This window comes from Vulpes lagopus, chromosome 14 (genome assembly GCF_018345385.1).
Source record: "Vulpes lagopus strain Blue_001 chromosome 14, ASM1834538v1, whole genome shotgun sequence".
In the NCBI taxonomy this organism is placed as follows: Eukaryota; Metazoa; Chordata; class Mammalia; order Carnivora; family Canidae; genus Vulpes; species Vulpes lagopus.
In genome coordinates this window covers 17203317-17229005 of record NC_054837.1, presented here as the reverse complement: position 1 = coordinate 17229005, position 25689 = coordinate 17203317, and the positions used below count along the sequence as shown (strand labels likewise).

Below are 25689 nucleotides of genomic sequence, written 5' to 3'. Positions count from 1 at the left end.
TCTCTCAATGTCACTGTATGCTTTGACGTCGTCCCGATTGGTTGCCGATCCTTGCAAGGTTTCTCTCCTAGTTAGAAGTGGCTTGCATGGAGGAGACAAGTGGCCTGGGCCGGGAATCAGAGAAGCCTGATTCTAGTTCTCTATCTGATACTAATTTACTGTGTGACCTTGGGCAAGTGTTATCCCCTCTCTGGGCATTGGATTCCGCAAAATGCAAGGACCTGCCAACTTCAACAGCCTACAGTTCATCGCCCACGCTCTGTAAGAGGGCCAAGTGCAAATCAGTTCCTCATTATCTGCTGGCGGATTAGTGACAAAAGAATTCTTGTCCCCAGCTCACTTCCTCTCAACCCAGCAGGTTTCTGGGCTGAGCCTCCTTGGCCAGATGGTACGTGCAGGAGTTTCAGACTAATTTTAATATTCAATCAAACATAATTGGGATCATAAATCTGAAAAAGAAAAAACAACACCCTACAACCCATAAACATCTGATCGTGTCACTTTGTCTTTCCTCCCGCTTTAAAAGTCCTGGGCAGTTTCCCATCACTTGCACTGGGGACGGCAAACAGATTCCACTTCAGTTGCTGAGGCAGATCAGTTGGTGTTGGCTGCAAGGGGTGGTGTCCTGAAAAGAATTGGGACTCACTAGCTTGCTGTGGGCTCCTGATCGATTAGTGATGTCTGCCACTGGTGCAGGAGTGTAGACAGTGTTTGCCAGTCATGGTTGGAATTTGAAAGCCTATGCCCATAGCATCATGCGTGAGGCCTTCACCGTTGGCACCTGCCAGCTTCTCAGGCTTTCTCTCTTCTCTGTCGGCCCCACCTCCAAAAATACCTGCTTCTGTGCCCACATTCTGTGGGCCACGTGTTGTCTCCTTGGGTCTCCTGCAGTCATGTTGTTCCCTCTGCCTGTCGGAACTTATTGCACTAAATTGGTCAATGATGCCTATTCGTTTTTCAAACTTCAATCTCGGTTTTGTCTCCCCTTCTATGAAAATCTCTTTTGACACTTTTGGGTGGGAATCATTAGTGCCTGCCTGCTTTTGAGACCCCACTGTTCCCCACTCATACCTAGATCCCGGTTATGTCTCCTTTCACTGCTACCTTGAGAGGCCCTCCAAGTCAAGTTCTGGGCTTCCCTTGGCTTCCCTCAGGGCCCAGGACCAGGCAGTGCCAAAAAAAAAAAAAAATCTCCTGCATGAACATGAGGATAGATAAAAATCACAGCACATTCCAAGTCAGATAGAAATGATAGTTATGGGACGCCTGGGTGGCTCAGCGGTTGAGCATCTGCCTTTGGCTCAGGGAGTGACCCCCGGGTCCTGGGATCGAGTCCCACATTGGGCTCCCCATGGGGAGTCTGCTTCTCCCTCTGCCTGTGTCTCTGCCTCTCATGAATAAATAGATAAAATCTTTAAAAGAAAGAAACGATCTTTATAACTTCCCTGCAGTTGGAGCCCTGGGTGTCAACATGCCACAGCCTAATTGTGGGTAATTTACTGTGGCAATAAAGCGAGCGTGCGTCCCCCCACCCCCCGAGGGTGAGCCCTGATCGGAGCTTTGCCTTTCCTCTACCCTCATGGCCTCCTCCTCTCTCCCTCTGCTCTCAGCCTGAAGACAAGCAGAAGGCGGCAGCCGCCTTTGCCCAGCTCCGGGGCGCCATGGAGACACTGGGCATTTCGGAGGGCGAGCAGCGAGCCATTTGGCGGGTGTTGGCAGCCATCTACCACCTCGGCGCAGCGGGGGCCTGCAAAGGTACGTCCTTCCTGCCGAGCTCACCTGCGCTGCCAGCTGTCTGCATTGGCAGGTGCCTGACAAGGCCCCTCGCTCCATGAGGTGGGACAGGAGCAATCTGTCATCTTCTGGGTCTCTGGGACTATTCTCTGGGAAGCTGCCGGACCAGGCGCACCGAGCTGGAAATGGGGCTGGGTTTTTCAAGGAAGCCTTGCAGACTGGCATCGTCCGGTGGAACTTTCTGTGATGATGGAGATGTTCTCCGTCTGTGCGGTCCAGAACCAGCACTGAGCTGCGTGTGTCTGTTGGGCACTTGACATGCAGCTAGCGCGACTGAGGGGTTGAGTTTTTAATTGCATTACATTGTAATCCACATAAATTTAAATAGCCATATGTAACTAGTGGCTGCTGCATTGAGCACAGGAGCTCTAGAACATTTGAGAGATAGCTGGGTCTGAGCCATAAAGGCGCTGTGTTTCTATCTGGATATCTTGGAGCTGCTCCCTACCTCACGTGCTGAAGCTCACCCAGCCATCCTTCTTGTCCTGAGTCTGCTCCCTGCCCTTAATTTTCTGCTCACTGATCATCCCTACTGCAGCTTGGTTTCCCAAGTGGTTCTGGTCTTCCCTCTTGCCCTCACTCCTCCCTAGTGGATCATTATTCACCTTGCCCTGCAGATGATCTCTGTGACAGCATTTCTGTCCTTGTTTCTCTATTCTTCCTGTTTGCCAGTGGGGTTTTCTTTTCTTTTCTTTTTTTACTTGGACAATTGAGTAGTCTCATTGCTCATGTCTACATTCCTCCCTCTGTTCATCTTCATTGTGATCTTTGGGCTCTTTTCTAAAAACATAGCCCTGTTGTGCCATTCCCCTGCTTAGAATCCTCCTGAGGCTCTCCCTTGCCTGCTAAGTCAAGTAAAATTCCTTGGCTTGGCATTCAAGGCTCCTAACTTCCCTAGCCAATTTCTTTGATTTCTTTTGGCACCGTAAAAGGTCCTGGGGAGACAGTGGGGATCAAGAGTAGTGTGATTCCTGCCTTCATGTGGATTGTGGTGCCTTGTATTGTGATTGTGTCCTTGTCTAGCTCTTGCTAGTAAGGAATGACTTCCTTGGGGCCCAGGGCAAAGAGTTGGGATTTACTTGTTGAATGAATACATGTAAATTGAGGTCTGTCCTCTGGGGCTGTGTACCAACTCTGGCTGACATTCTCTGTCATTTGTCTGTGGGCAGCAGATTTCTGGAATATGTTGGCGCATCATTCTGGCCATCCCCACATTCCTGGGCCTTGGGGCCCACTTTTTTGATTCTCATACATGTGAACTGCATATCAGTTCGGCCGATACCCACTGATTTGGTTTGAGAAATTTCCAGAAGTTATGGTAAGTCAGAAATAAGTAAGGTAGGGATTCCCACCATTGGTCCAAACCAAGGACAGACGTGACCTGGCAAAAGTGAAAAAATCAAAGACCACTTGCCTTTCGTTAATTAGTCGTGGGCCATGCTCAACACGTTGGCTACTGGGAACCGTAATGTCTCTCTCAGCTTCCTTGTCACCAAGACCAACGTGAGTCATACACACCACGGTGTGAGAACATGGCCCCATCTCCAACCTGAGCTGCATTTCTTTTCCTGCAAAACTCTCATCATCTGGTAAAATCTCTACCTCTGCAGCTGGCTTCGTCCACAGGAAGCGTCAGCAAACTATGGCTCAGGGGCTAAATCCAGTCTGCTGTCTGATTTGGGATAGCAATAAGCTAAAAATAATCTTTATATTTCAATTAGGCGGCTATCTAGCTAGCTATCTATAATATTTGGGCATGTGTGAAAATTCTATGGCATTCAAATTGTAGTGTCCATAATTAAAGTTGTATTGGAACATGGTCATGCCCATTCATTTATATGGCTATGGCTACATTCCTGCCACAATGGCAGAGTTGAGTTGTTGAGACAGTGATTCTGTGGCTTGCTAAGCCTCAAATTATTATTATCTAGCCTTTTACGGAAAAAGCTGGCTCATCCCTATCCTGCACCACTCCCATGGGAGGTCACAGCATCTGGGAGGCTTATGCGTCCAAAGAGCCTAACTGTTTGATTGTGCTCTGGAAAAAAACTCCTCCATCCCCCTTAGACCCAGTCAAGCCAGAGAGAGGATGTTAGGAATCTGACTCTGCCCCCAACTTCATGTGTCACCTTAAGCAAGTCCCGCCTTCTCTCTGGTCCCAGTTTTGTCAGATGTGAAATTCTGCAGTTGAGCCAGATTCGAGATTCTTTATTCATTTTCTGGCAGTTCTGGAGGCTGCAAGTTCAAGATCAAGATACCTGAAGGGTTGGTTTCTCCCCAGGCCTCTGTCCTAGGCTTGCCTTCCTGCAGCGTCCTCACATGGCTGGCCCTCCACTCGTGTGTATGTGTGTGTGTGGTGTGTGTGTGTGTGTCTGCATCTTGATCTCTTCTTCTGGTTAGGACACCATCACGTTGGATTCGGGACCACCCCTAGGACCTCATTTTACCTTAATTATCTCTTTAAAGCCTTGATCAACATATACAGCCACAATTTGAAGTCCTGGGCATTAGTACTTTACCATATGAACTTTGGGAGGACGTAATTCAGCCCCTAACACATCCCCATCCCTGAGATGGGCCAACACCTACATTGTGTCCAGACCTGGCAAAGGGAAAAATACGAGGGTCCCTTCTTGTGAATTCATCATCTTATTAGGAGACATGAGACTTCCTCGCTGGGACCACCAGCCAGTTTTGTGTTGTTTTTTTAAAAAGATTTTATTTATTTATTCATGAGAAACACAGAGAAAGAGAGGCAGAGGCACAGACAGTGAGAGAAGCAGGCTCCATGCAGGGAAACTGATGTGGGACTCCATCCTGGGACTCCAGGATCACACCCTGGGCCGAAAGCAGGCACTAAATCGCTGAGCCACCCAGGGATCCCCATGAGCCAGTTTTGTGAGCTGATTGGGTTGAGGGTGGGATTACAGAGGTCAAAGCAGGAAAGCCCTGAAAGTTCAAAGTCGTGACATCAGTGGGTTGGGGATGAGTTGAAGGAAGCAAGCCCGTTTTACAGAATGGAAAGCTGAGGCTCTTGATGCAATTAACCAAGACTGAATACCAGACTGGTCTGAGCTTCAAGTGGTCTCCTCTTTCCACATGCAGAGAACGGGGTTGATGGGAAGATCAAATAGAATATGGAAGAGAAAGCTGAACTGCACTGGGTCCCCTAAAGCAGACCTGGAGACAAAGATTGGGTGCAAGTGTCCTTTCTGGGAGGCGATCACGAGTAGGGGAAGGAGACAGGGGAGGGAAGACAGGTGATACCATGTACTTTAATGAGCGCATTACCTCTGATGCCTGGAGCCCAGTTGCACTGGGGACCTCTGGGCGACTCTGAGGAACATGGCTCCAAGTCGTATTACTTGGGAGACGAGGGAGCCAGGATATTTATTCACCACCTTCTGCTTCTCCCTGGTTGAAGGTTGCTCCTGGGAGGCATGAACAGTGGCACTCCCAGCCTGTCCGGCTCTTGAGCTGAGCATGTGCCCGCAGCCAGAGAGAGCAGTGAGGTCCAGATAGGTACCTGCAATGCCAGACCAGGGACTTGTGGGGTGGCAGGTATGGGATGGCCAAGGTGAGGGATGGCAGATAGGCCATCAGTAGTGGCTAGCTCAAGGCAACCCTTCTGTAGAAGGAAGGTTTAGGATTTTGTTGCCGATCCCAGCATAGGTGACTCTCTCAAGGAGGCCCAGCTGGTTGCATCCTGGCTGCACTAAACTGACACAGGATTGCCCCCACCAGGCACCCTGCAACGTCTGCATACGGGGGGGTCTGCCTTCCGGTTTGCACTATCAACTTCAACTCTCTCTACCTCCAATGCCACAAAACAGAGGCTAATAGAACCCCCCCCCCCCGCCCCATCCACTGACCTGTCACCAGAGGAGTTTGGTTGGTGGAGTTTCTCTCCCTGGAGCATGTGGGATGCCCTTTTCTGATGTGGGCTCGAGGATTTGACCCATACCTGTAGCTGCCTGTAATGGTATCTGGGAAAGTCACATTTATAAATATTTTATTAATACATGATTATGGCAATAATTTCTCCCAGCCTCCCCCCTACCCCACCTTATAAATTATTTTAAGAGGAGCTGCTGTCAGCCTGCCTGGGAGGCCTGCCCGATGATTTACTTACTATATATTCTGCTTTGGAAGATTTCATAATAGGTTGCTCTAAAATCAGCTATTAAGAATTTCAAAGTCATATATAAATGTCTTTGCTTTGTGTCATAACAGATCATTTTGAAATATATTAAGAATCATTTCCATTAATCAGAGTTTTTTTCTCCCCCACTAGAATGATGAACTCTTCGCAGCGCGCCTAGCTTCCTTAACTTCTTTTGAGAGCTCTGATCTTATTTTTAAAAACCAGTATCAGTCCCTGGGGGAAGATTTTGGGCCTCGTAACTGGCCTCCGGGTTCTTGAACCATTACAACAACAACAACAGCCCCCACCAGTATTGGTTTAGCGTTTGGAGGTTTCAAAAGCGCTTGTGCCTCAATCGTGCCTCTTGATCCGATTTGATTCGTGCAGTAATGTGAGGACGAAGTGCCATGGGTGGGAGCCGGGGTCAGCCTGCTGGGTGCGAGCTTTGGCTTGGGTTCCCTGAGCCTCAGTTTTCTGCTCTATAAAATGGGGCCAATAACAGACCCCGGCTTGCAGGCTTGACTGTGAGGATTAACTGAGTCAGTGCCCAAAACTGTGGAGCACAGGACTTGGCTCCTGAAGTGCGGGTTCAGTAGTGTTTGCCGTCACGCATCACCCTCTGATGGGTGGAAGAACAGAGATTCAGAAAGAATGTGTTTTACCTGCCATTGCACAGCTAGTACGTTCCTGAGTGAGGTTTGGAAGCTCAGCTGGTCAGTCTCCCTGCAAACATACTTCCAGTGTCCTCGCCTTCGCGACAGGCTGTGAGGGTCATCTCCAGGGGGGTAACCGACTTGATTTCTTGGGTGCCGGGCTGAGGGCTTATAGACATGCAGATGTCACTGCACCTTTAGAACAGTCTGGGACGGAAGAGGCCTATTATGATGCCCATTTTACAGATGGGGAAACTGAGGCTGGCCAGAGCTTCGTCCATATCCCCCAGGGCACACAACTAAAGTCAGAGGTGGGATTTGGACCCAAGTCTTCCCAAGCTCTGAGTCCAAACTCGGGAACTCCACATCCCTCCTTCTCTTGCCCCCGTGGGCCGCAGCATCTGCTCAGGCTCCCAGAAGGCTGGCGGGGTCACTTTCTCAGCAGGGCTCTCTGAACTGCTTCTGACACCAAATGTGTGAAATTTTCCTTAGGCCAACTAATTCTCTGATTCTCCAGACACTGACTGGGTGTCTCCTCCATTTCAATTCAATTCAATTCAATTCAATTCAATTCAATTCAATTCAATTCAATTCAATTCAATTCAGACGCTGGAGTCCGTGCAGACCCTACAGATTAAGGGCTCAACCCCATGGGACTGCCCAACTTCAGACACAGACCACACATGTGCTTCTGACCAAGCAGCTATAAAGTGGGGGGGGGGCCTTCCCACCACCCCCTCAGGTTTGATGATTTGCCAGAAAAGCTCACAGAACCCAAGAAGGCACTTTACTTACTATTATTCATTTGTTATAGAGGATACAACATAGGAAGAGCAAGTGGAGGATGTGTAGGGCCAGGCATGGGCGAGGGGCTTCCCTGCCCTCCCTGGTACGACACTCACCGCCACCCCCAACACTTCAATGTGTTTACCAATCCAGAAGCTCTTCAAATGCTGTAGTTTGGGGGTTTTATGGAGGTTTTAATATTGAGACCTGATTGATGAGGTCATTGGCCACTGGTGATTACTCAGCTTCCAGGCCCTCTCCCCTCCTCGGAGGTTAGGGAGTGAGGCTCAAAGTTTGAAACTTTTGATTATGCCTTGGTCTTCCCAGCAACCAGCCCCTGTCCTGAAGCTATTGGGGGACCCTTTCCCCACTGCCACCAGACCCCAGCCATTCATTAGTGTAGAAAAGACCATCCTCACTTGAGAGATGCCAAGGGTTTTAGGAGTGCCAGGGACCAGGGATGAAGGCCTAATGTGTATTGATCAAAGGTGCCAAGCTGGTGCAGCAGCCTCCAGACCTGGCGACCCCATGAAAGGGCCACTGAGCACATGTGGGTGGTCCCAGGCTGCCAGACCCCAGGCCCTCAGATCACTACAGGGTCCCAGCATGCTCATGGCCTCTGCTTTGAGCTTTCAGCACCTACATCATACGCGGTCTCAGCCTAACTCCTGGGGGCTGCTCTGAGCCTCCTCCTTTGGAAGGGGTGTCATATCCTGTTCTTCCTAAAGCTCCCTTAGGCCCTCTCAGGCCCCCTGAGCTCCTGCAGAGCTCTTACACCCTGACTCTCTCCCACCCCCTTCTCAATCCCTTTGGCCCCTGTGGCACGATGGCCTCTATCCCACGAGGCTGGCTGCCTAGGATGGAGGCGGGGGACTATGGACTGCACCGTCATCAGCTGTGCCCTGGGCAGCCTTGAAGCCAGAGGCTTGCCATCCCCCAGGAGATGCAGGGGCTGGGCGAAGGACACCGAGTTTTGCCAGACTTCAGCTCGGCCTTTTATCAGCAGGGTATGATCTTGGCCAAGTTACAGAACCTGCCTGAGCCTCAGATGAGGGAGGAGGAGGGAAGGGGGAGTGAGGATATCCTAGAGCTTGTCTGGGGGCTCCCTCAAGCCTGTGATGCTAAGAATGCCCTGACTCTGGGCCGCCTCCCATGGACAGGCAAGGTGGCTCCTGGCTTTGCCTGGTTCATTATAAAGTGACCTGTTTGAAGAGGTTGTTACAAAGTGACTTGGTGAAGTCAGCCTCAGCTGGCTGTTGGGTCTTAGGGAATGTGTTCTTACTGTGGCCAAGGGGCCGCGGAGCTCCCCGACTCTGCGCCTGTGTCCTCACCTCCCTTCTGTCTCTCAGACTTGCCATCCCAGACTGGTCCCTTGGGAAGGCAGTGGGAGGACGCTCTGGGGCTGGCTCCACTTGGCAGGCAGAAAACCCCGGGTGATTTGACATCACGGTTGGTTTGCTGTTAACCAAGGCTCATGGCCCGGGCCATCCCTCAGGAGCCATCAGGAAACCATTCATCCAACCTCGTGTCTCTTTCCTTTGGCAAAAAGTGGCCCATGTTTCATATGGCAGCAAATGGATGCTCTCTGGAACTCACTTGATAAGGGGAGAGAGAGGGACAAGGGAAGAGCTGGGCTCTCTGAATCCAGGCTTCCCCACCTCTGGCTTGTGATTTAACTTGTCCAGAGTGATTTCCCCTCTCCGGACTCAGCTTCAGTGTCTGTAAAATGGTAATAAATCCACCTACCTTCTATGGGCATTTGCGATGGTCAGAGACTGGATGCATCACACCTGGCACGTATGAGGCGTTCAGCAAGCGCTTCAAAGTGAGAACTCCATCACTTGTTAGCTTTGGGGCTGGCCGTGGTACCGTGCTGTGTGACAAATGAGCCCCAAGCTCCCACAGCTTACACATAATAATTTCATTACCTCCCGAGGCTTTGGTGGGTCCGCAGTTTGGAAGGGCTCAGCTGGCGGTTCTCTGGCTTGAGGTGTGTCCTTTGGTTGCAGTCTTGCGGGGGCTGGCACTGACAGAGCAGGGGCTGGAGGAGGCTGGCACCAGCCGGGCATCTCCCTCTCCTGTGTGGTCTCCGGTCTCCCCGCATGGGCTTGTTTGGGCTTCAGGTGCAAGTTTCCAATCTGGAAGCTTTTCTGAGCTGGCCTCAGATATCATGCAGCATCCCTTCTGTCGTGTTCTATGGGTTATAAGCTTCAAAGGGCAGGGGAACCAGACTCCACCCTTGGCGACGGGCAGCAACAAGGTTCTAGAACACATAGAGAGATAGGGGTGTGGCCATGTTTTGCCACAGTGGCTTTGAGCAAGTCACTTTAGCTTTCTAAGGCTTAGTTTTCTGGCCTGTACAATGGGACTGAAAAGAGCACTGACCTCACAGGTCCACCATGCAGATGGACTGAGATGCTGTGTATCAGGGATGGGGCACAGCGCTGGGCACTGGCTGAGTCCTGGTTGCTGGAAGTTGGGATACCACGAAGCTTGTAGAATTCCACAGCCAAGGCTTCCCGGCTTTCCGCAGGGGTGGCAAGAAGACACTTCTGCTCCCCGCTTTTATTACCAGTGCTCCCCATGGCCCCGGCCACTATCCTTTGCTGTCACACCCTCTTCCCACAGAAGAGTACATACATCAAGGATGAACTTGGTTCCCTCTCTGCAGAGAGAAACTATTTCTGTGTCTCGGATCCCCCTGGTTGTGTGAGTGGAATCAGACACAACGCTCTTCCCGGGAATGATCTCCATGAATGAAGCCTTCTCGCCGTCCCCTGCTCTCCACCTCAGCCCAGACCTGGGGGTCCTTTCATCTGCGTTTTCCCTTTGAATCCTCCCAGCACCCATGACAGATAGGGAAGGAATCCTCATTTTGAACTGAGGATGCAGAGGCTCAGAGAGGCCATGTGACATTGCCAAAGTCACACGCATCACGTAGTGGACCCAAGGGCTTAGGGTCATTGTCTTCCTGCCTCCCGGGCCCCTGCCCTTCTCTGCCAGGCCAGCCAGCTGCCCAGTTCTTGTGTGCAAGCTGGGTGCCCAGACGTCCACCTCTCCCCGAAGAGCTCCTTCTCTACACCATCTAGTTTCCATTCGTGTCTCTGTCCGGTCTCCAGTCCCTGTTCCTCCATCTGGAAGGCTATCCCATTAAGCAGAATTAAAGTTGGAGAGCTCAGAATTGAGGCTAAAGGCCTGGGTTCTGGGACCAGGATGACTGATCCGTGTTCAATCCCTGCTCTCCTGCACAATCCCGGCCACTCCCGCGACCTTGGAGACTCAGTGTCCTCATCTGTACAATGGGAATAACAATAGTGCTTACCTGCCAGGGTTCTTGTGAGGCTCACATCATTTCATTGGAATATGTGAAACTCCGTCATCATGGTTATTATTGCTGGTCTTATTAACAGGAAGTCTGTCCACTTTTGGGGCGAGGGGTTTCCTAGCAAAGCTGGAGTTTGCAGGGCTGACTCGGGCTCTTCTTTCAGGATTGCTGTGGTCCCGTCTCTGTAAAAGATGATATGCATTCTCCCTAGAAAGCCAGAGACTGTCACTCTGCCTGCTGTCCCTCATTCTTTCACAAAAACGACAATAATGTGCAGGATCCAAAATAACCATGGATGAGTGATGCCTGCTTGGACGGCCCCGTTGCTTTGCCTTCTTTTTCATCTGAAGACCCATGGGAGGTTTAATTTATTATTCTTCCACTAAATGTGCCAGTCTACTTGCCACTGACCCCTTTGCCTAATATATGACACCGTCAGGCTCATATATATATCCCGAGGAGGGGCCTCGTCATAGGGTGAGGAAGGGAGGCTGCCCATCGACTGGCAACTCCCCGTGGGCTGTAATAAAGATGTCAGTCCTGAAATGGATGGGATCATAACTCGGGGAGCCCGGGTGGAAGGTGCCCGCAGGGAAGAGAGACAACAGCAGTGATGACAAAGGCCCATCCCGCCCGCCTTCTGCTGGGCGCCTTGACTTCCAGCAGCCAGGAGGGCCATCCCGGGATCGGAGAAGGTGGCCAGATGTTCCCCACGCAGAAGGCCGCTGGGAGTCATAAAAGGGAGATCATCAACCCAGAGCCATGGCCATACATCCGAGCACTTTGTGAGGTGCATCACTGCTTAGGTTTTAAAATGACAGCACGCAGAATACCGTAAAGTTGTCTTCCTATGAGAAACAGAAACCGTGCAGGACAACATAGAAGAAGAAAGGTCCCTCCTCTCCCTCCGTCCCCAGATCCCTCTGCCCTCAGAGGTGAGCATTGGTCAAGGTGTAAGGGTGACTTTGATTACAACCGATGAGCCAATACAGACACGCCGTTATTGACTAAAGTCCAGAGTTTCTATTCGGGCTCACTCTTGCTGTTGTGCCTTCTGTGGGTTTTGGCAAATGTATAATGTCATCTTCCCCTGTGACGGCATCATACAGAGCAGTTCCTCACCCTAACAGGCTGAGGTTTGTTTTGTTTTGTTTTGTTTTCTCTTAAACTTTTCGATTCAAAGTCATGGGAGACTCATGGGAGGTTGGGGCAGGAATACACAGTCCCGGGAGCTTTCTCCAAGCACAGCACGGCCCGCAGCGGTGGGGCCAGCTGACCCCGGGAGACTGACCCACCGCTACGTCCATGCACGTAACAAATACACAGGCTGGCTGTTTGGTCGAGCGTTGTTTGTATATCACGATGCCTGCTTCTGTGCCTGTGAGGAGTCACAGCGTGCCTGCTGGGTCATCAAGATGTCCTTGATTCTCTTTGTTGACTGCAGGGACCTGTCCTTTGGTTGGGGGGAAGGCTTCATATGTGAAGCAGCTCTCCTGGAGGCCGTTCAGACTGCTTTCTGCATTTTGGTGTTCTGGACAACCCCATGCTGAACATCCTTGTGTGCAGAGCTGGGGCACAGGAGCAAGTGGACATGGGTCTCCTAGACCATGTCACTGCTGGATCGAAGGGTGTGCTCACTTGACATTTGGACGTACATGGCCCTGATTCGCATCCCCGGGGCATTACATAGGTTGGCTCATTGAATCCCCACGAGCCTGTGGTGTAGATACTTCTGTTTTCATGTCCATGTGCAGGTGGGGAAGTCAAGGCTCTGAGAGGTGACAGTCACTAGCTCAGGGTCACACAGCTCTAAGTGGCCCAAAGCTGGACCTTCTGTCTGCTGTGCAGAGGAAGGTTTGGGGCAGAGGAAGGCTTGGCGTTTCAAAATGGACCTACTGCCTCCACTCTGGGGACACTCCCTCCATCCACCATTCCAGTTCTCTCTGTGCTTGTCTGTGCTCATTTCTGTTTCTTTCCTTTAAAAAAAAAAAAAGATTTTATTTATTTATTTGAGAGAGAGACAGAGTGAGCCAGTGAGAGGGAGAACAGGAGCGGCAGGCAGAGAGAGAGTGAGAAGCAGACTCCCCGCTGAGCAGGGAGCTCAATACGGAGCTCGATCCCAGAGCCCCAGGCTCATGACCTGAGCCGAAGGCAGATGCTTAACCGACTGAGCCACCCAGGCTCCCCTCATTTCTGTTCCTGTAGGTGAAGCCTGTAGGGCTCAGGGCAGCCCAGGCCAGGCCCCCATCTCCAGTTCCAGCACCCTGCCCCCTCCCCTCCCCTGACAGGGGCTTTCCCTGTCTGTCCCCCAGCACCCGCTGCTTCCTGTCCCTAAGGACAGAAAGCTGCACAGTTGTAATGAGGTGTTCAGAGCTCAGTGTATGAGCACCTCCTATCTCTGATTAAGGTTGGCGTCTGGGCCCCAGCTGGCTGGGAACCAGGGCTGTTCATTCCTTCAAGTTCTAGACGAAGGGACATCAAGTCACCTAGCTGGGAGGAGCAGGACAGCTGCTGTCTGGGCCTGCATGGGTTTCCTCTGCAGAGGGCCTTGAGTGGCAAGCTCAGCCTCTCCTAGCCTGGACCCACCCCGGCAGAGGCCAGGGAGGGCATCCCACCTATCTGGCTCCGGTAACCCCCAGCGGCGACGGAGAGCCATGCCAGGCCCCAGCCCCTCTTTAGATTGGGTGGGCATGGAGGACCAGAGAGGGCAAGGGCCTTGCTCAGGGCCACACAGTGAGGCTGTGGGTGCAATGGCACTAGAATCTGAGTCCCCAGGCTCCTGGGCCATTCCCAAGTTCATTCTGCTCCGCTCTTCCTTCTCTCCTCCCTCCCTCCCCTTCTTCCCCCTCTTTCCTCTCTTCTCCTCCTTTCCTGTCTTCTCCTCCATGCCCTGGCTGCCCTGGGACACCACCCTCACTTCTCAAGGCAAAATTTCAGTCTGATCAAGGGAGATGGACTCAGATAAGTGCGTGGGAGATGCCCAGAGAACACTGTTGGCAGGAGACACTCAAAGTTCACAGTGGTCAGCCCCAGCCAAGGGGTCCTACCATCCGATGGGACCCCTGAGGGGGATCTCCAAAACTGAGGCGAAAGTCAGGAGGGCGGTCCAGGTGGAGGAGCCTCATGGATCAAAGTCTGGAGCCTCTGTGTTCCCCTCCTCCAGGTACCAACCTAACAGGCAACGCTGGGTCGACATAGGGCTCTGATTAAGAGCAGATTGCCGCATGGCCCTGCCACCTAGAGATGGCACCGATCTGCTCTTGGACCCAGCATCCCCCGGGCTGGTCCCCTCCCGGGCCCCAACCCACCGCCTGCCTCTGTGCAGACCAAGGCCCCGCATCCTCAGCCCGGCCCCAGCTGGTGACTTGGCTCCCCGCCCGGCAGCTGGTGCAGCCGGGCCTATTCTGGGCCACAGGCAAGGATTTATTCTGCATTTTCTGAGCATATTGAATTCATTCATTAAAGCTGAAATGGCTGCTCTGGGATGTAAACAATTATATTTTTAAAAAGCTCCGCAAAACCCTGAAGTGGCCGCTCCTAGAAGGCATCACCTGCGGGAGGCCCCGCACCTAGGGAGGGCCTTGAGTGGAAGGCTGGCCTGCCTGGAGGTCCAGGTTCCACAGAGGCCGAGCCACTCACTTGCTGGGTGGCCCTGCCAAGGCGTCTCCCCCCTTCCTAGCCTCTGTTTCTCACAAATGATGATAGCAGCTGATATTTATCTAGTGCTTACTATGAGCCAGGCACTACACTAAGAGCTTTGGCCATCTCAGCAATTCCACGGAGTGAATGCTATTACCTCATTTTACAGATTAAAAATCTGAGGCTCAGAGAGGGGAAGGACTTGCCTCATGGGGGTGGGCCAGGTGCTCTCTGGGCTCTCTTTAAGCCTTGATCGCCAGAGACCCTACTAACTTTTTGTTGGGGGCAGAGGGACGAAAGCTAGGACTCCACTGTGTGTGCCTGGACTCGCCATTCGAAGACAGCGCAGCTGCTAACAACCCTGAAGACGATGATGGACTCATTCGTGGTTGCTATTTACGGAGAAGCCACTCTGCCAGGCATGATTTGCGTGCTGGTTATTCCATTAAATCTTTGTATCCCTACATGGTAGGTTATACCCATTTTATGGATGAGTCAGTGGAGGCTCAGAGAGGTAAAGTAAGTTGTCTAAGGTCTCGGACTTGGGAAGGGGAGGAGCCCAATTTTGGACCAAGGAGTTCTTACCCTCCTGTCCTTTATGCCACATTATGTCGTGTAGTCCATGGCATCTTCGGTAAATGCAAATCCTAATGGGGCCTTTTTGCACGGTTGGTGCATTGATGAGATCACATGCTCACTCGGCACAGGGTCGGGCATGTGGTGAGCACTCAGGAAGCACCAGCTGTTGTTGGGCTTTCCTTGGGCCCCAGGAAGCAGCTCCAAAGGGGACAGTGTGATTGCTGAGCGGCCCGTTCTCCTTGTCTTGCTGAGGGACACTAGACTGTAGAAGAAGCATTTAGACTGGGGGCCAGCCAGGGCTGCTTTGTGGCCTCACTAGCTGTGTGGCCTCGGACAAGTTGCTCAGGCACCCGCTGCTGGCCTCGCAGCTGAGCCTTTGCTCCTAAAGTTCCCCAGAGTGACAGTCGTGCCCTCCACCCGAGCCCTCCCTGCTTCTTAGCTCAGCTCACTGGCTCTGGGGACATCCTCAGGCAGCTTCACACCCACTGTCTCCTTTCATCCTTCAAACAACCTTGTGGGAGAGGAGCCACCCATTTCACAGACACGGAAACTGATGCTCAGAGAAGGGATACATCGTGCTCAGGATCTCACAGCCAGGCTGCATCTGTTTTGGGGATGTCCAGCCTTTGCTTCTTTCCATAGTTCCCACCACCCCAAAGATGCCATGTCTGCTTTTTCCCTCCAGCCTCTTGATCATATTAGCTTGGGAGACTCCTCTCCATCCTCTCTCCTCTTGTAAATTCCTGATGCCCGTTGGCACACTCAAGGTTCTGAGAAGTCCTGTGGGAAAGCAACCATTTTCCTTGATTTAATCTGATGCTGCCCTGAGTGATTTGTCTGGTGAGACTTCTTTTTCCGAAACATCTGCTCATACTCCTGAGAGCATTGGGAGTGGTCTGTGCATTGTCTTCAAGCCATTAGGGTGTGAGCAGTGATTCCGGTTGAGTTATGACTGATACCAGTTGGGTTGTAGATGGCTTATTGGCTAGGCCTTGCAGGGACCACTGACCAGGCAGATAGGCAAAGGTCCTGGGACAGATGGCAGCTTTCTCCAAAGCCAGATAGGTGGAACAATATGTCCAGGTGTGGAGGGCTGCCTGGAGCCTGGAGGCAGCATATGACATGCAGGAGGAGCCCTAAGAAGCAGGCTTGCAAGTTCCAGCCTGTAAGAGGGTTGCATTTCCCATGGTCCCAACAATAGAACTTTGCTGGGCACCCCTGGGCAGGAAGCCACAGGTACCCAAATTGAGTTGGGTCCTGGGGTTTCTCTCGCTGACCCATTTGTCCCCTTTGAGGGCAGAAATCTCAGAGCGTGATCATAATTATGGGAGCTGACATTTATTGAACAGACCCTGTGCCAAGCGCCCTGCAAGAGTAATCTTACTGAGGCTTCTCAAGAACTTCTTGGGGGGTAGACTCCCATTTCATAAGAGAGGAAATGGAGGCTCTAGGAAGTGACAGGACCTCCCCAGCATCATGGGGCTTTAGGCAGGACAGGGGGGTTTGAACCCAGGCAGTCTGTCTGCAGAGCGCTCCTGCTTTTCCTTCTAGCATCTATAGACTTCTAGGCTCATCTCTTCCCTGCAGGTGGCCTTCTTCTCAGGCATCCGAATTGTAAACCTCTGTGTGAGGAAATGTGACCCAGATGCACCAGCGTTATAAATAAGTCACATAATGTTCAGTAATTCAGCAACAGCATGGCTATTGTTGGAAGTTGTTGGAAGGAGAAATAACTCGGTTATTAATAAATGCAGGAGGCCGCAGTCATTGATAGCAATTGAACTCATGGCACACGGGGGAAAACAGTTGTATTATTTTTTTCCCCTCTTTATCTCTCTCTCTCTCTCTCATTTTTTTTTTTTTTTTTTTTTTTTGGTACTGAACATAAAGGGAAAAACCTGCCTGTGCAGGTGGATTTGAGCTACTCAGAAACTGGTCCCGTTACATTCCCTTGCTCCCTCCTTTTTTCTGTCTCTCATTTGCTCCCTTGTGCAGCCTCTAATTCAATCCCAGCCTGCCCCTTACCAGCAGAGTGACCTTGGGTAAGTGACTCTGGTAAGACAATTTGTCTAGGGCCACCTGGTTCATTAGAGGGCTCTTCTTGCTAAACTAGTGTTTCCTAAACTAGTGTCTCATGGGACGTTAGACCTACAAGATGCTCCTGAAAGCATTCTGAGGCCAAATTAGTCTAAACAGAGCGTCCCCTTCTTGGGGAGTCATTAGATATACTATAAAGGCTCTGAGAAGTCCTGCAGTTAAGAAACTTGTTTCACCAAGCAATGACCAATTTGATATGATATGATCATTTTTTCCTGGTGACGCTGATGCACATTCCATGGAACGACAACTGTAAGGAGCCCCTTTGGGGAACTGAGCCCCAGCTGTGTAGCCGCTCTGCCCTCTTCCATACCACTCTGCCATGTGGAGAGTTTCTGACTCAGCCTTGCCCTTGGTGGCACATTGGCTGGAGCCAGGCCTCACTCACCCCAGATATGCAAATGGCTCCAGAGGAACAAAGACACAAAGAAATAGCCTGTCAAGCCTTGGGTCCCTTTCAGAGAACCTTTCTTTGACCTCAATAATTGAAGGGAAATCCAAACCAAACCAAATCTTGCTAAGTGTGATGAGCCTCTAAGGCCTTCTCTGAGTCTTAGCACCTGACGTGGGTAGAGCTGCTGATGCAAGGGTTCAAGGCCAAGACGGTGCCTATTGGAGGTGATCCCAGGAAGTACTGGGAGGCTCTTGAGGAGGGGAAGTGGGGAAGGGAGGCAGCCACGAAGGGTGTGTTTTCAAGGCACACTCTGTGGGCAACTGGGGCTCTATCCCGCCAGAGACTTCTGGGGGGCAGCATAGAACACGTACCCCAGCTATCCCACCCAAAGGGCATCATCTGCCCTCATTTGGGGCTGAGGATTTTAATTCCTTGGCCCTTCCAGCCTCCCCTTGTATGAGCAAGTGCCATCAGGAGGGTACGCCTCATCAGGATGGGGCACAGGAAGCCCCAGGGGCATGGGGAGCTGTGACAGCTCTGCTGCAGGTCTCCCCAGCCCCATGTTGCCATCTGAAGGCTGTCCCCGTTTCCTTTTGATTTGACCTACATACAGCCCATGTGTAGGCTCAAGCTAGATCTAAAGCGGGATATGTGGGGGTACCAGAACCGCCTCGAACCCTTGTCACTGACCTGGAGTTCGGGGACCTGGACTCAAGTTCTAGGTCAGCCACTTGCAGGCTGTGTGACTTAGGGCAGGGCAGTATTCCTTTCTGCATTTCAGCAGCTTCTACTACCTAACAACACCCAGCCTGCAGACCTTGCAAGGCGATTGGCTTTTCAGCCAAGGTCACACGACTGTCCTCGCCCTCATTGTAGACACAGGTGGGTGGACTTCCTCCAGGCCATGGTGAGATGCATGGGCCATTTGTCACTAAGAGTAAGAACAGAGTTGGCATCTGCAAATAATTTTTTTTTATAGAGAACAGATTCAAGGGTGGGTGGTTCCAATCACACATCCGTTGTATTTATGTAAATCCAACCGTGCATGCAAAGCGAATGCGAGGCTGGTGGTTACAGGTGTCTATCTTACTAAGTCACGGCCCCTAAAGGCAAGCCGCCCATTTCCTTTGGTGCGCCGCCTGGGGGAAGGCTCGCTGCGTTGGACTTGGGAAGATAAGCTACAGTCCTACTTGCTACAGGCAATTGGAGATTCTCAAGCGGGGATTTTAAGAGCACTAGAGTTTTTTGCCTTAGACTCTGGCTTGAGATTGATACTCATTACGAGAGAAGACCCCTCTGCACAGCACCCTGCTTAGGATATTGAGTGCTGGAGGCAGGAGACATGAATTCAAATCCTGCCTCTGCCCCCTACCAGCTGTATGGCCTTGGAAGGTCACCCCGAGGTGACCAATTTTCTCATAATTCAAGTGGTGATGTTACCATTTTCCTCACAGGGCCACGGGGACAATTGAATGAGGCAGCAGTGTTCAGGGCTCAGCCCAGGCTGGCACGGGGTAGGTGTAGAGTACATGCTGCTGGCTGCTGTTATGATAGTAAGGTCACCTTTGTAATACTGTCAAACATTTACATTCTGATTTCTTTTTTTTTTCCTGGGTGGGTGAGACAGAGGAGGAGTGACAGGTGGCTGCCAGGGAGCGTGTCCTACTGCTCAACATCACATGTCCTGTGTGATGCTTGCAGAAGAGGGAGAGGATCCCTATATGTAGTGTGCAGAAGCCAGACTGTGGTTCTCCTTGCTGGGGTCCTGGTTCCCACCAGTGACCAGCAGAATAGCTGGCAGCCAGATGCACAAGCCTGAAATGATCTCTGCATTTACCTTTGGCATCATTCCTGGCAACGGCTCCTTGCCTCCTGGTGGGTGGCAGAAAGCTCCTGGACTGAGTGCGTGCTTCCCCTCTGGAGGGGGCTCGAGGCCGGAGGACATCCACACATCCGCCCCACAAAGAGTGCCCTCCGAGGAGCCCGGCTCCATCCTGTCTGTTTCCATTTCTGTCTCTCTGCCTCTCTCACTTTTGTTTTGTCTTTTGTTTGATCTTTCCTGTTCAAAAAGCCTGTTTCTAAGGTTCAGATGGCGGGTGCCATGCAGAGAGCAGAACACAGAGATTCTCTCTTCCCAGTCTTGGCCAAGCGGGGAGGGAAAGTGGGCAGGGCTGGCCATCATGGAGAAGCATGCATTCCTTTCTCGATTGCTTCCATCGTTTAATCACCTGCTTTACAAATGTTTATTGAGCACCTCCTGGTGCCAGCTCTGATCCGGATAGAGCAGTGAGCATACAGACTCTATTCAAGCAGACCAGCGGGTGGCTACTGCACAGTCTGAGACCCGCACATGAGGCTGGGAATCCTGCTCCGCCCCTGCTCCCTGCAACACCTTGGACCAGGAGCTAGACCTTGCTGGGTCCATTCCCCATCTTTGAATGATCTCAGTGCTTTTGATGAGAGTAAAGGAGAAGAGTCAGAGGAGGCACTTAGCACAGTGCCCGGCGCATGCTGCTGCTTGAAGCCTGTCCTTGTTCATTAAGTGATGGCTTTTCAGGAGAGGGAGCCATTGTGTATATGAACCTCGCTTGGACAGGAATCTTCAACCTCGGGGGCATTTCGAGTACAGCTTTGTCCTTGGCTTTGGGGTAGGTTGGTGGGAGGTGCTGAGCCAACAGGTGTCCGCCTTTCTGTAGAGTTGGCCCAGATCCAAAGTGCCTGGGTTCGTTATCCATCCCCAAATCCTCTCCTGAAGCTATGGATAGACAGATCTACAGGGAGTCCCAGGCTGGCACGGGGACACGGGGCTGCATGGGGACAGCCGCCGGGATGGAACAATCCCTGTTGGGTGAGTGGTGCCATCTTCGTTTTCACAGGCAGAGAAAGGACTGGAAAGTTACTGATCGCCTTCTCAGGGCCAGGCACTCTGTTGGGTATCTCCTATGTAAGTGGAACCATGTCACCCCATCCCTGCAGCTCTATGAAGTGCGTGGGGTTTTATGACTATATTACAGATGACAAAATGGAGGCTCAAAAGGGCTGTGCAACTTGCCCAAAGACTGGCAGTGGGAAAGGCAGGAAACAGGAAAGGGACTCAGATTTTATCGGTCCAGTGTCTGTGTTCCTGTCCCTGTCTCAGGTGCCAACTTTCTCAGGCCCCATTGAGGAGGCTTTGGCTTCCACCCATGTCTGAACAAAGATAGAGGAACCCATGGGTTGGATCTTGTACACCAGCCAGATTTCAGGGAACTGGAAGCAAAAATGCATTTTCTGGGGCACCTGGGTGGCTCAGTGGTTGAGCGTCTGCCATTGGCTCAGGTCATGATCCTGGAGTCCTGGGATCGAGTCCCACATTAGGCTCCCTGCATGGAGCCTGCTTCTCCCTCTGCCTGTGACCCTGCCTCTCTCTGTGTGTCTCTCGTGAATAAATAAATAAAATATTAAAAAAATGCATTATCCCGGGGAAACTCCCTTGGGTGCTCCCTGGATTTCCCCAGCAGGGTGGTGCTCAGCGATCGAACTGAGAAATATCCCCCTTGTCAGGCGGGATGTGGAGTCAGGTCGAGTGCACTCACTTCTCCTCCTTTCAGAAAAAGCCTTTGCTAATTCCCTTCTTGACTCCTCCCTGGCTCAGCCAGGTACAGAAGGTCACTGCAAGTGGAGTGCGGGAGACTATTTTGGGTTGACAGGGCAGGAGAGGACATTGCCCATCTAGAACACGATCTCTTATTTAATTCCCTTTCAACCTCCAACCCAGGAAGAATGAAGTCTTACTCAGGGCTAACAGTCTTTAAAATCTCTAATACTCGCTAATCTTGCATTTTGACAGAGAGTCACCCTCCGGTTCCCAGGTAACTAATTAGAATCGAATGATACTTTGGTGCTCGGATTATATTTATCTCTACTTTCCATTTGTGACAAGTGATAATGATGTTGGTTTGCAAACTAGCCCGAGCTCACTGAGGGCAAGGAGAGAGCAAAGAAAGCGGACGGCCACTCCAGATTGGTGGGCAGCAGGTGTAATAAGCCAAGGAGCTTACCTACGAGGTTTGCCTCCGCTGGCCAGCCCTGTACATCTCCGCACCCACCACCAGAGCCTTAAAAGTTTATACAGAGTCACATAATCAGTCCAGATGGTCTCAACAACACTCAAGGCTACATCCTTGAAGACAGCTTCCGCTGTGGGAACGTGGGTGGAATGTACACTTCATGGACAGGGGAGGGGGTGGGGAGCCTCCAGTGGCCCGGGGTCCAGCTCGAGGGTGAAGGGGCGGTCACGTCCTCTCAATTGGCTCCCTCCAACCAATGGGTTCTCATTTCATATAATGTTGTAACATTTCCTTTCACAATGTGTCTAGTTAAGGGAGAGAGATAAACAAGTCCATTTTAAAGAAAGTCTTATGTGGGGTCACAAGGCTATGGCCGATTTCCTAAAAGTGATATTTGAAGGATTGATTTTGGTGAAATAGTGGTTCTTGTACTTACTGTCCATCTGACTTCTGGTGATGTATCTGAGTCAGTTTTCTCATCTGTAAAATGGGAATGATACGACTGCCCTTTGGGACCGTTGTGAAGACTTCACGATGATGATGATGATGATGATGATGATAAGTAATCACAGCTAACATGTACTGAGCTTTCTCCTCCTGTCACACCTGGGACTCTGATGCAGGCTTTCTGACTCCAAAAGCCACAAGCTGTGCAAAGGTGACATGTTGAATAAAATAGGGTCAATAAATGGTGACTGCTTTCATCACCACCATCATCACCTTCTTCATCATTTTGGCAAGTGGCAGGACTTTTTATTAACCACGTTACCTCCTTGGTAACTGAGTTAATAACCCAGTGTTATTAACACTGAGATTCTGTGTTATCATCTGTAAAATAGGAATTGTCTCTTGTGATGATCAGGGCTGAGTAACTGGCACAGAGGAGGATGACAGTAAGCAGTGGCTAGTGGTGCTGGGATGGCTCAGTTGGTTAAGGGTCTGCCTTCAGCTCAGGTCATGATCCCTGGGGTCGTGGGATCGAGGCCCAAATCAGGCTTCCTGCTCAGTGGGCAGTCTGCTTCTCCCTCTGCCCTTCCCCCCTGGCTTGTGCTCCCTCTTTCTCTCTCTCTCTCAAATAAGTAAGTTCTTTAAAAAAAAAAAAAAAGCAGTGGCGATTTGTGGCCCTCAGTGACCTGGGGCCAGAGCTCCTTTTCCTTGGGTAGCATCCAAGTCCCACATTAAGTCTTTGTCTAAATTTCTAATTTTGCCTTAAGCTGGGCTGTTGGTACTTGTGATTTTTATTTCAAAGAAGGAAACACATGTATGGGGAGATAAGCAATGGGAGGAAATTATTTAAGGATGACACTGTTATTTGTTTTAATCAGCCATTAATTTGTTATTTGGATTACAAAGTTACTATGCAAACCCTGCAGAAAATTTAGAAAACACAAAACACCCTTACTCAGCTATGACAGTCAGATATGACTGTTAATATTTGGATGTATTTATTTTTTCTATTTATTTATTTATTTATTTATTTATTTATTTATTTATTTAGCAAGGTCAGGGGCAGAGGGAGAGAGAGAGAATCTTAAGCAGGCTGCACGCCCCACAGGGAGTCAGATGTGGGACTCGGTCTTACGACCCTGAGGTCATAACCAGAGCTGCAATCAAGAGTCTGATGTTCAGCCAACTGAGTCACCAAGGTGACTCTTACTATTTCATTTTATAGCATTTTAGAATAACTTATACAGTTGACATCATACTCTAGTACAGTTTTCTAATTTGATTTTTATTTAATGTAAACATTGTTCATATTGTATAATCTTTGTTGTTGATCTTAAGATTAAAAAAATTTATTTATTCATGAGGACACAGAGAGAGAGACAGAGACACAGGCAGAGGAAGAAGCAGGCTCCCTGCGGGAAGCCCGATGTGGGACTCGATCCTCAGAACCCGGGATCACAACTTGAGCCAGACAGATGCTCAACCACTGAGCCACCCAGACATCTCTGTTGTTTATCTTAAATGGCTTTTTAAAAAATTATTATTTTTAATTTATTTTTTATTGGTGTTCAATTTGCCAACATATAGAATAACACCCAGTGCTCATCCCATCAAGTGCCCCCCTCACTGTCCGTTACCCAGTCACCCCACCCCCCGCCCACCTCCCTTTCTACCACCCCTTGTTTGTTTCCCAGAGTTAGGAGTCTCTCATGTTCAGTCTCCCTTTCTGATATTAACTGGCCTTATAATAGTTCATAGAGTGGTTCCTCATTGCGTCTTCAAACTCGTTTGATTCCTCCTCATGCCTCCCTTATATCCCTGCCACCTGGCCTTCTCAGCATTTCTCTAATACACTATGCTCATTTTTTGCCTCAGGGTCTTTGTAAAGTCTCCTCCTTCTACCTCTAAAGCTCTTCCCCTGGTTCTTTAGGTAGCCAGCTCCTTCTCACTTTTCATAACCCAGTTCAGGTATCACATCCTCAGATAGAGCCCGCTTTGACAACCATGGATCCACAGGGATGCTCTCCGTTTCTCTTGATCTCATCTCTTGGTTTTGTTTTCTCCTTAAAGGGGAAAAACTTTATAATTTTATCCTTAATTTATCTTATTCATCTATTTGTTTACTTATTTATTGTCTTACTTTCTCAATAGATTATAATCACAGGCACCTTGAGGTGAGGGAAGGCACCTTATCTGTCTTGCTCATCATTGATTTCCCAGTGGCTAATGCTATCTGTTGCACAGTAGGAGCTCAATAAGTGTGTTTTGAATAAATGGATGGACGGTGAGATGGTTGAGTATGTGGCTGGGTGGGTAGTTGAATGGATAGGTAGGTGGGCAGCAGGGGGTAGTGGATGGATATGTAAGTGGATACACGAGAGGACAAATCACACTTTTACTAACAATTCCCCTATTGCCCATTTAGAGAGTCCACATGATAATTTTAATTGCTTTGAAAAAGTGAACAATGCAAATTGCAAGGAAGTAGGATAAGCATGTCTCTTGGGAAAGCTGACCCCTGCCCAGGCTGGTTGTTGAGGCTCCCTGCTGAGGGTGGGTGGCACAGAGGGTGGGAAGTGGTGAGATCCCTGAGGACCATTGGGGCCCACCCACTCCATGCCCAGGACTTCACCACCATACTTCTGCTTTGTCCCTCTCACAGTGGGCCGGAAGCAGTTCATGCGGTTTGAGTGGGCAAACCATGCAGCTGAGGCCCTGGGCTGTGAGTATGAGGAGCTGAACACCGCCACCTTCAAGCACCACTTGCGACAGATCATCGAGCAAGTGACATCTGGGCCAAGCCGTCGGGGTCCAGAGGAAGAGGAGACCAGCTCAGGTGCTACACTGCTGGCTCTCTGGGTGGGCTGGGTTCCTCCCATGGGCCAGCCCCTGTGGACATTCCAACAGGCCTTTGCCTACTTACCAGGACCTGTTATATGCGGACCTTCTGGGTGCAAGGGAGGCACCTGTGGGCGAGGTGGACATGGTCCCTACCTTCACAGTGCTATGGCCAAGTAGCTCTGTCCAGGGTCCTGAAGGTTCTACTGAAACCTGGGAGGGTGCCCTGTGCTATGGAGAGGGGACACTGCGAGCAGTACCAAGGGGAAGACACTTTTCCACTGGCTGTTATGTTTATTGAGCCATAGGAGTTAGGAGTTATGATCTTTCCCCGCTACTCTGTCAGGGGAAAGGCTGGCCTCCCAGTTTGAGGAATAGAAATAAGACTGTGATGGCCAGAGGGGCTGGGAGGTAGTAGTTGAGGCTGGAGAGCCGGGTAGTGGTGGTCAGCTCATATAAGACTCTGCAAACTAGGGTTTTTATGCTCAGACCCATGAGAAACCATACAGAAGCACAGGCAGGAAATGCCATGATTTGACTAGTTCTTCAAATGGCTCAGCCAGAGGGAAGCCTGGGGAATGGGTGGGAGAAGGGAGTCCATGAAGGAACCTACACAGGTCACCTAATGAGATGCTGGTGGTTACACAAGGAAGTGTTAGTAGAGCTGGGATGGGCGGGGCATGTTCAAGGTCTGCTTCACACTAGAGATGATAGCATGGGCCTGGGGGGAAGAGAGGGACCAGGACAGCCTCTAGGACTTTGGCCTAGGTGGGTGGAGGAATAGGGATGCTTTCAACTGATGTAGGGGGAAGACAGAGGGCTTTGTATGGCACCTGCTGGAGCATGATCCACTGGGTCCTAAATCTGCAGCCTCCACCAACCAGATGCTTTGGCTGCAGGAGGTGAGGGCACAGGGACTGTGAGTCCCTGAGAACTAAGAGTGG

General features: G+C 50.7%; 1 protein-coding gene across 2 annotated transcripts in view; it reads left to right on the top strand.

The window, feature by feature from the left end:
- The window catches only part of MYO18B (myosin XVIIIB), a 256479-nt gene that overhangs the window by 45253 nt on the left and 185537 nt on the right, over positions 1–25689 (top strand). For both annotated transcript variants that reach the window (XM_041729151.1, XM_041729150.1), the window contains exons 12-13: positions 1611–1755; positions 24570–24743. In XM_041729151.1, the coding sequence (XP_041585085.1) occupies positions 1611–1755; positions 24570–24743 (319 nt within the window). The remainder of the gene's footprint in view (positions 1–1610; positions 1756–24569; positions 24744–25689) is intronic.